The sequence below is a fragment of the Dipteris shenzhenensis genome, chromosome 3 (assembly GCF_047967505.1).
Source record: "Dipteris shenzhenensis isolate YYH24624 ecotype China chromosome 3, Dip_SZ_1.0, whole genome shotgun sequence".
Lineage (NCBI taxonomy): Eukaryota > Viridiplantae > Streptophyta > Polypodiopsida > Gleicheniales > Dipteridaceae > Dipteris > Dipteris shenzhenensis.
In genome coordinates, this window is record NC_141598.1 from 22,259,087 (window position 1) to 22,270,183 (window position 11,097).

Here is an 11,097-nt window from a genome sequence, read left to right on the forward strand (position 1 = left end):
AGAGTACCTCATTGTCAGCTTGACAAGTGTCAATTTGGATGTTACCAATCCAACTAATTGAGCATCTCCTACTATCTTCCATTGACACTTTTACATCCGGATGTATCTCTTGGCAAAGTTCTAAACCACTTAATCTCGTAACTCGTTGGACGTGTGCTTGGCAGCACAACCATTTGCAATCCACTCTTCTTGTTTGGTATTTGCATACTCCCATCACAATAGCTCTTAGTTACCACCACATTTGCATCATGTGACTTTCAATGTTCTTTGGGCTTGTCTTCCCCTCTCTTCTCTTGGTCTACCTTGTTCTTCTTGCAGGCTCTTGGAAAATGCTTAGTCTTGTCCTATAGAAACTTCTTTTCTTTTTTTGGCTTCACTGCTTGGAGATTTTCCACCGTATGAGCTTACTTTTGCTAGTCTTACTCTTGCCTTTACTCTTGCTAAATGCGGCAAAGGCCTTATCTTTTTTACTTGCCTCTTTTGTAATAGCATGGCTAAAAGCGAGAAGCTTTGACGCCTGCAATCATCATGTTGGCTCCTTTGAAGCTTTGTGGAAGCATATTTTGTAGGAGTGTTGTGCATGCAGTCGTATACATTGTGGCTCATTGTCGCCAATTGATCTCCAATCGAGGTTGAGCACTCGTGTTGTCTTATAGGTGAATGTTCCATGCCTGAAGGCCGTCTATGCAAGTTGGATGAGATGAATTACTGACTTTGCCGTTGTCCTTATAATCATGGAAGGCATCTTGGTCTTTCTATCCTCAATCTCATTTGGATCTATAGGTGACAAGGGGAAAACACAAAAGCAACTCAGCCTGGAGGACTTCAACAAACGCAGCAACCGGAGCGGTTTGACAGTGGACAGCATCGTGGCCCAGAAGAAAGGGGCCCACCCGAAGCCCATGCCGCTCACCACAGCCTCGACCTCTATGATTACTACCACTATTTCGCCACCATCATCCGCCTCATCATCTACGCCACCTCTCCTGCATCATCATCACATGCCTCCTCCCCAGTAGCCCCATCACTAGCCCCACCAACCACGGCTCCACAATACTTTTCCCTCGTATCCCCTCTACCTCTCAGTTAGCCACCCTTCATCGCCTCGTCCAGCCTCGCTACTCCTACACACCACTCCCCCGCCCAGATCACGCTGTCCCCACCCTTAGTACAACCTCAGCAGCCCACCTTCATTCCAACCCCTCTTGAGATCTAGTTCCCACCTAGACCAGGATATCTTAGGCCCCTACCAGATGCTTGGGACTCCCTATTGGCTGAGATACATCGCATCCGGGCCCGTCAGACAGATCTGACACATTACACTCAGGAGCAGGCCCGATACACCTAGGAGCAGGCCCGCATTATACATGAGCAGGGCACCCTTATCTAGGGGCTCAGACACGACATCACACAGCTTCGAGAGGAGCTTCGGACCCTGAGAGCAGCGCCTGGAGGGACCCCAGTCATAGAGATGGAGGCACAGATAGCCACGATACAGTTGGCTATAGTAGAGATGACTAGATGGGTGGATGTCGCGAAACGGCAGCCCGCAAAGGCAACCGTTTCAGCCGCCATATAGGAGCAGTAGCAGAGGGCTTCGAAGGCCCTCTTCGAAGGCCCTCAACATCCGGATACGAGGGATCATACGAGACAACACCAGCACCACGACGACGCCCATGGAGGAGGCGATCACCTTTGTGACCACCACCATGGGGGTCCCCGACCATGGCATAGAGAGAGCATGGCGTGTTGGGAGAGACCCCAATCGAGAGCAGCCCCTAGTCATCCGCTTCAGAGATTCACATGCTCGACTAGCGACACTCTGACGTCAAGCCGCTCTATGAGAGCATCCCACCTTGTCCATGGATGAGGATTTGACACCACTACAGATTGAGGAGCGACGAGTTCTTCTCCAGTAGCGGAATGTTGCCTGCAAGGAGGGAAAATGGGCCGTGGTTTGAGATGGTAGGTTGTTGACCGGCACCCGTCGGGCTCCCACCCGTACCTCCTAGGGGGACGGGGCCTATGAGACTCAAGTTTCCGAGACCCTAGCTTGCACCATTTGGAACTGTAATGGTACCTTATGGTCAGACCCAGGGATTTTCTCGGAATCTTACACAGGACAAAACATAGTCTTTTACACGGAGACACACTAGAGCCCAGAGCGTCCACTACCGATAGTCAGTGGCTACACATGGGAGTCAGCCTTCAAGGATGAGACGAGGGATACAGGATGAGTTCGAGGATCGGACCGTGCTGCCCTGATTAGTCGCACACTGCACAAGGCTGCCCTCCAAGTCTTTCCCCACACCACACGGTCCACTAGACCACCACCTCTTGGTTCTGTACCCTACAACAATTGGTACGATGCAGAGTGCAAGGCTTATCGTCGACAACTCTGACTTGAAACCAGGTGTCACCTCCCGAACACACCAGACGCGGTACGCAAGTATTGACGTCTTGTATGTCGGAAGAAGCAAGCATTTCTTTGTCAAAATGAGGAGGAGCTGCTGAACATCTTGTACAGCAACAACTCTAAGGAATTTTGGCAGAGATTACTTATACATCACCCCTCACTGACACGAGAGTTTGGCACACGTATGCACGCCATCTTTATGATGTCTCACACCAGTCTACTCCAGATCTCATACACACACCTCGCCCCACCACTTGCACGTTGTTCACCAGAGGGGGAGTCAAGGACGCGACATCGAAACTGCACAATGGTCGAGCTAAGGACCACGAGGGGCTATGCATTGAGTTTATCGCATATGGGATCGACACGTTAGCCCTGATCCTAGCAAAGCTATTCAATGACGCTGTTTGTCTTAGCTTCCCCCGCACTTGGACACTGAACACCATCACCCCCATCCACAAGGTAGGGGACCCCATTGACCCGAGTAACTACAGGACTATCGATTGGACATGTGATGTCCAAGATCTATGCAGCAGTATTGGATGCGTCGGTCAGCCTGGTGAGATCATGGGACTATGGATCACATACTCACACTCAGGAGTGTCATAGAAGAGGCCAGATCACGGAAGGAGAGGGTATATTGCTGCTTTGTGGATTTCCGCAAAGCCTTTGACATAGTACATCGAGCACGACTCATCACACGCCTACAGGCACTGGGATTTGTCGGAAGCAGTTCACTTTCGCTCGATCACCTGTTGAGATCGTATCCTCATACACTTACTTGGGGGTCATCTTCTCCGGCCCGATCTTCACGATGAGACCAGCGATGCAGGCCAGACTGAGTAGGGGATACGCCTCATTGGCTCGGCTAGAGAGACAATGCTTCCACTCCCACTTCTAGGACCGTCGGACTAAGGCTCTTCTCTTCGACTCCTTGGTCCGACCAGCGGGTATGTATGGCAGCCCTTGTTGGGGACCTGACATGTTAGAGATAGAGTGGACACGGGTGGAGTGCCTGCAGATCCTTATGCTCTCACGGATGATCCAGGGGAAACCATCTATACCACATCATATCATTCAGGCCGAGTTTGGTGCTTCTCCGCTCCAGCTAGATGCAGCCTTTCAAACCATCACATATCTACACCGGATTAGATCATATGGGAACTGCACATCAGGGAGACAGAGGTTGCCATGGTTGGCTCTCGATTCCTCCATGAGGTTGGCAGCAGAGGGAGACGAGCGATGCTGGTATGCACGGGCTCATAGATGGTTTGTGAGACTAGGGTTGCACATTGATAGGATACCTCCTTTTCAGTACAGTTTGGATGCCCCTCCGGTACTCCCACCCACCATCCCGATCGGGCCACACACCAACTAGGTCATTCGAGAGGATCTCCTGCAGCTACACACCTTTAGGACCTGGTTGGAGTCGAGGGAGCTTCAAGTGAAGCTGAGTTTCTATAGAGATCATTGTCTTCGTATTTCGAAGGAGGGATTCATCACACCACCGGGATACACTGAGCTTCATATGCCTCACTCACTACGGATCTCCACAGTTTCGGGTATCATCACACCGCCTCCGCATAGAGAGCAGCAGAGCAGAGGGGATCCCTAGGGAGCATCGCATATGCACATTGTGCGACTGTCAGGAGGTTGAGTCGGAGGAGCATTTTACTTTCAGGTGCCTAGTGTACTATGAGATCCGAGGTCGCTACCACTGTCTCTTCAGAGACGGCTCCGGGCTCCTTTCCAGATTCCTTGCCTACCCAGATCAAAGATGCCTCGCGGCCTTCATTCACGAGGGGGTCCGACACAGAGAGTACTTACTCAGGCGACGGGGCTTGGCCACACCATCAGACACCTCTCAGAGCAGGATCATAGAGTTCTTCCCATCGAGTGACATTGATCGTCCAGTCTCTAGCCGCAGATGTGATAGATACCTTGACCCGACGATCGCAGCACGACACACGAGGCATCGAGGGGACACACAGATCACTCTGGGGGACCTCCCGTCATTGTTTAGATCCGGGACACGTCCCATGGGAGTCACGGTGGCTCTGGTCTTGCGTCAAGCCTCCTCTAGGAGACCGAGACGCATGGCACGCCTTGACGGACGATGCCAGCGTCCTATCACCGGCTGTGCACCAGCTAGGGCGACATGACATACAGAGGATTCCGCTCCGCTCCAGTCTTTTTTCTTTTCATTGTCACATCCAGATGTATTTGATTATGTATGATCAGACTTAGGACTCAGCGCGGGTGATGATGCTCGTTTAGTAGCTCCAACCCTTACTGTGATTTGTATCAGATTTTCTTTCAGTCTCATAGACCCATCGGTCTTCCGAAGACTCTAATAAATTTTCTTTTCTTTTCTTTCTTTCTTTTCTAGCCAGTAACAATGTCCTTTGGCTTGTCTCCATGCTTTTAGTGACCTTCCAAATCCTCCTTGCTACTAGATGATGCTGAACCTTCACCTTCCACAGCTACGTCCTGCCAATAATGATGCCCTCTGGCTTGGTCTCTACACCTGTTGTTGCCAGCAAGTGGTTCTGAATCTTTACCTTCCACAGAGGATAGTTGGGACGGGCGCTTGTGAAGACATTTTAAATAGAGAGCACACACGGAAGTTGACTAAAACATACCTTCCGTTGAGCAAAGGGGCTGCTTCCTTCAATAGTGAGAGTAGACCATGAGAAATGGAACCTTTGGGCTGTGATACCATCTCAGAGTGTTCAGTATTAAGCAGAGGAAGATAGAGAACAGGCAGCAAGCCTGTGCTAACCCTCACAAAGGAATCTCTTGGCTAAAGGACCTCATTACTTTCGCCTGTCTACTCTATCAGAAGTGCACAGTGTATGATGACGAAATACTTAGGTTTGGAAGTAGAGAGCAATGTAGAACACACAAAAATATCATATTATAGCTCCATGGACGTGGACTGAGCACACATAAAAGTGTAGATCTAGTAGGCAGCCTAGTGCTGCACACACTATCTATAGCTAGATGGCTGCAAAACAGAGGTTTGGATGAAGCCTCACTGCTGCTGTAGACTTTGTCTGTGTGCCTTCTCAGAGGCTTGAGTGGAAGTGCATATAGAATGGCCAAGGGCCCCACCCCCCCCACCCCCCCCCCCCACACACACACACACCCACTGCCGACCTGTTGGTGGCGTGTCACAGGTCCCTAGTAAGCTATTTGTAGGATTCCATGGCCTAAGCCAAGGCTTGGAGCCTCCAAGGCTGGCCAAAACACCTGCCCTGAATGGCAGTCCACAACAGCCCAAGGAAGGGCATTCGTGTATCGTAGTCCAAAGTGGACTGCACTGTCTTCATGTGGACCTGAGGAACAGCCTACTCATGGCTAATGCCTCATACCCACAAAAGCCTAAGGGGGATAAACCCCAGGTCAAGCCCCTTTTGGTGCAACAGAAACTGAAGGAGGGTGTTTGGAGGCTACTAACTATATCTCACACGTGCTTTCATTTGTTAGAACTTTGTTTGTCTCAAGTATCTGTATGCTTCATATTTGATTGTTTGATTCACATAGCAAGCTCTGCTGAATATTGCTGTACTCAAAATAGAATAATTATCTTCTTTTTTCCAGTAGTCTTCAGTATCCTGGGAATCTTTTGTGCCTAATCTGTGTTTCCCTTGCATTTATAAATTAGATTTTCAAACTACTGGATATATTTGAAGATACAATAAGTTGATAAATTACTGTATATTGTATCTCAATACGATTTCATTGATTATAGAAACACAAATGATTGATAGAATTAATGCATATCTGATATTCACTGATGCTTTGTAAATGTGATAACTAAGGTGTATTTATTTTGCAGTGCTCTGGATGGCATTATCAATTTGTGGGAAATTCAGAGTAAAGGGTAATGAAGCCTTCCATTCTGAAGTTCCTTCTTTCATATTTTTTATTTGTCATGTTTTGTTAGTTGCCTTGTGAAGACAGCAGAAAAATTGGGTCTAAACGTTAGTTATCTGGGTATTGTATATCCAAATCTTTATTAAAAATGTTATTATAATTTTCCCAAGCAAAGGAACATGTTAAGCTTTGTGTGATTTGTACATTTGATCAACTCCTTATTATCCTTGTTTGGAAAACGAGAGAAGGGAAAAGCTACATTCACTTTGTGCCTTTTTCTTAGCTCTGTAGTACCGTTTGATGAACTCGTTTTTTTCTAAGTAAAAAACCTAAATCACCTGGGGATTGGTTTTTCCTTTTTTCAGCTAAAATTGTCTGGAAACTGCATCTGTGGCCCTAGCGGTAGCTGAAGACCATGTGATGGTTGCATCTGTATCCGTACCTCCCCCCCTTCCCACCCCCCACCGCCCCCATCCGCCCCCTCTCTGAATGTAGTTACAGAAACTATACAATGGGCAGGGTTTTCCTTCGCTATAGGTTATACATGCCTTCATCGAGTCAATTAATGTCTTCCCTAGTAAGGGGGCATAGACCTGAAGATCCCAGGCTTTGGAATCTTCTGTCAGCGGTCATACCTCACCAACTTGAGCTATCCTTTCAAGTATTTAATAGAGAAGTAAAAGTGGGTCAGCACTTGTAGGCCTGGACGTGGATCTCCAAACAATGCATGCACATCTACAAAGGATGTCTCAAAATTTGGTCAGGGTAACAGAACAATTGAAAGCAGAGGATTTCAGACACAATCAATAGGAAAATGAGACGGCCAATCTTTAACAGCCGTAATAATTCTCAATGCTTGTGCAATGTTGTTTTGAAAAAACTCAACGTCTGGCCCTGCATATAATACCTTGTTAACACTTAACTGTCTCAGGATTGGCATAATGAAGGGTCATTTAAACCCTGAACCTCTGTGTATTTTCAAGTGTGTGAAATTCATCCTTGCAAAATCTCCCATTGTTTCTCCATATCTTTTCATACAATTCTTTATACTTAAAATGTGGAAGTGATATTGTTGTTTATGTTCGAATATCACTTGCATGCTAGAAAACTGGAAGGACTGACTCAAAGCAACCAAGTGTCTCTGCTAGCCACTTTCAGCTCTTGTCAGCTCTTGGGAATAGAGCGACATCATCTGCTTTATGTCAGCAAACATGGGTGTAGCCTGGAATCCATTGTTGATCCGAAGCACACACCTTATTGTAATGTGCCGTTTGAAGCATTCAAACCCTTCCCGGAGTACTTCATATGGTACCACACACCTTTAACACTAGTTAGGTTAAATTACAGAAAAATGTCCTAGGACAGTTTTATTGTCTGCTAATTTTGCAGAATTTTATGAACACATCAAAGATGTCTTATGCACCAAAGAATGAACTAATGCTTGAGACTTCGTGTGCATATAATGCAAACCTATGAAATTTTCATAAGCGGATAAAAGAAGATGACAAATGACCTGTGCACTGATATTTTAGATAGGGAAGTCATTGCAAGTAGTGAGAGCGCAGGTGCAGTAATTCAATGTCTGCAAATTGCCTTCGGAGAACTTGTGAAGAGGCTTTCTTTAATAGTCTTTCATTATTAGGTGAGTTTGCATGATGACTAACGTATTGTGTACTTTGTATTACTTGCAGTATTGGTCTGTCATTGCAGAGCTCAGTAGATTCTCTTTCACCGGGTCAGAGGAAGTGGCCAGAAGACTTGGCATGGCATCCATCTGGGGATTGTCTTTTTGCTTGCTACTCTGCTGATGGCAATGATAATCAAGTAGCCATAATGGACTCTTCCGGGAAGGTAAATACTCACATGAGGCAATCTAATTTGGGAAAAGACGATCTGCAGATCGGTTTTCTGGTTTGATTTGATTACCATATGATTCTAAGAATTTATTAACTGGTTTTCTTACTCAGAAGAAGGTGAAATTTCTGGAAGACAAGCCTCATGTGAAAGGAATACTGAACAGCATAGTGTTCATGCCATGGTACGATGAGACTTTCTTTGTCACTGGTGGTAGTGACCACGCTGTCGTGATGTGGGGAGAAAAGGAAGGGATTGGATGGAAACCTAAGGCACTACACAGGAACCTACATTCTTCAGCTGTCATGGGGGTTGCTGGACTGCAGCATAAACAGTCTGTGCTCTCTGTTGGTGCAGACAAGCGTGTGATTGGGTTTGACACGCGCTATCAGAGAGCTGATTTTCGATACTTGCTTGAGAGTAAAGCTATGGGTGTGCTACCAAATCCAGCCGACTTCAACCTTTTCATGGTGCAAACTGGGTATGTTTTGGTTGGGTGTCCTTTTCTTTGGATAAGCGTTGACATCAGTTTGATTAATTGTGGGCAACAGCGTTTCTTGTTGTCAGCAAAGCGTTTTTTTAATCTTTGAAGTTCATTCGTTAATATATTTGTTTGTTTGTTTTCTTTACGAGAGCTTGAAAAATCGTTTTGTTTTCTGTTTCTTTTGATAGAACTCCTGGACAACAGCTTCGCTTGTTTGATATACGCGTACAGCGTTCCGAACTACACGTGTTTGGCTGGACTCAAGAGACTAGCGACTCTCAATCTGCCCTCATAAACCAAACATGGTCCCCAGATGGCCGTTATATCGCATCTGGATCAACTGATCCAAAGATTCACATTTTTGATATCCGATACAACAGCAAGGACCCATCACAGAGTATTAAAGCACATCAAAAACGGGTTTTCAAAGCTGCTTGGCACCACAGTCTTCCTCTTTTAATTTCAATTTCCTCTGATCTTAATATCGGTCTGCACAGATTTTCATGTTGAGATGAGCCGTTCATTAACACTTCTCGCTTTTGTGCTATCAATCTTAGCATCCAATGTGAGGGGTAAGAGGCAGGTGCTTTCTGTCCACTGTACATCATTATAACAGACACTGGCCATTTATGCGCAAATAAAGATAATGTCTTTAAAAGTTTCAAATATAGGAAGTTGTCCTTTTGTCAACTGCGAACTCGAAGTTACCCTGAGACCTGCTGCTAACCACCATCATTCTATTATTTTTCGTTCACAATATTTCATTTATTAAGACTGTACTAAGCATTATCATCTTTATTATAGCACAATATGAGGGAAGAGTCTATAACGCACTATAGTGTTGTCCCTCTAACCTAGTGAAGATTCCTTAAACCTTGGCAATAGCATTACAGATTTTTAGTTACAGGAAAAAGTTCATGAATAATAACGTGCACTTTAGAGCATTATTTGGGGAGTAATAAACATAGCATGTACTCTGGACTATTGACGTACAAGAAGAGGATTGAGGAAGAGGGGAAGAACATCTTCTTTAAATTTATTACCAATTTTGAAAAGCGTGGACTTGTGGAATGCCCAACCCCACCACTATCTTCTTTGGCAAACTAGAATGATTGGAGATATAATATTTCTCTCCAAATAGCCATAATTAAGAGAGTGCTTGTTTCTTTCATCTAGATAGAAATATGCTATGAGGGCAGGACAAATTGAAATGACACTGAATTTTTCCAAGTAGTAAAAGGTGGAGGGTGGACTGTGGAGGGGAGAGATCACGGTGTGGGTTGACATTTTGTATTTAACCTTATGAGGTGCTGATTGTGGCTCACTTTTGTAATGACATGGAGGAGCTTTTTCTTAATATGTTTTATCCTTCATCTATCAACCCATGAGAGATTAGAAAGCCTCGAAAGCCCAACACCCACAAACTGGTGAAGGTTAAGTATCTTTTAAAATAGCCGAAGTTATATAGAGAGCATACATGTCATAATAAAGAGAATGGGACTAGATACCTCATTGAGATGACTTTCCTTGTCACCAATTGGATTGGGTTTTGGCTTGTGACTAGATGCCTATAAAAATTGAAACTATAACACCAAATTTCTTACACTGTTATGAAGACTCGAGGTTTTTGTTAACGTTTTGGCATTTGCAATTGCAAGTGTATCACCCATCATTTGAGAATCTATCTACTATAATCTTGAGTAGGTGAAACGTAGCTCAAAGATTTCTCTTACCTATCAGATCGCCATCACACTTTCCCACATTCATGGTTAACTCTTTATAATTTAGGATTCTCACTTCTCTTTTTATGACAATTATATGTTCAACAATTGTTGTTAGCTTTTATCCCAAGGGAAACAAGTCCATATGAATGCACAGCCTTCGTCTCATGTGACAAAAGAAGGCATTCCATATACTAGGCATGCTACAATATTTTCCAGGGAGAAATCATGTAGACAAGGGATTTGTTATCTCTTAGTGACATAATCACTTGCTTGATGAGGACTTGTCTAGGAACTTGAATCATATGAACCCATAAGAAATCATTGGGATGTCTTGTTGCTTGAGAACAAGCTCAACACTTGCAAATGAGGATTATTAGAATCGAAACCTTTATATATGCAAAGGATCAAGGACCTTGTAGACCAACTTGAACTAGCCTTCATAAGTGGATAGTATAAGACTTTTGTAGATTGCACTTAATGGTTGTGGTCATGACTCACTGCACTAGTCACTTGGAAAAATCCACTAAGCTTTGAGATCATGGTTGACATGTTGATGTAAATCAAATCTCTTGAGGTGGATTCACTAGAGGAAAGAACGATCAACAAGCATTTGTTGCACATTGTTGAAGATGTCTTAGAGATAGAGTCCAATTCAATTCGTAAAGAAGGAGAAACTTCAACTTACAGTTAAGCGGGCATTGGTGGAAGTTTGATGTAGGAGGTGTACAAGGGTAGATTTA

The 11,097-nt window shown here is 45.0% G+C and overlaps 1 protein-coding gene across 3 annotated transcripts in view; it reads left to right on the plus strand.

Moving 5' to 3' along the window:
* The window catches only part of LOC147903518 (transducin family protein / WD-40 repeat family protein), a 34,751-nt gene extending 25,386 nt beyond the window's left edge, over positions 1-9,365 (plus strand). For 2 of the 3 annotated variants that reach the window (XM_087372506.1, XM_087372508.1), the window contains exons 4-7: positions 6,258-6,302; positions 7,987-8,146; positions 8,263-8,630; positions 8,822-9,365. In XM_087372506.1, the coding sequence (XP_087228632.1) occupies positions 6,258-6,302; positions 7,987-8,146; positions 8,263-8,630; positions 8,822-9,143 (895 nt within the window). In that variant the 3' untranslated portion in view covers positions 9,144-9,365. The remainder of the gene's footprint in view (positions 1-6,257; positions 6,303-7,986; positions 8,147-8,262; positions 8,631-8,821) is intronic. The other variant, XM_087372507.1, reaches the window with a different exon arrangement.
* The last annotated feature ends 1,732 nt before the right edge of the window (positions 9,366-11,097 follow it).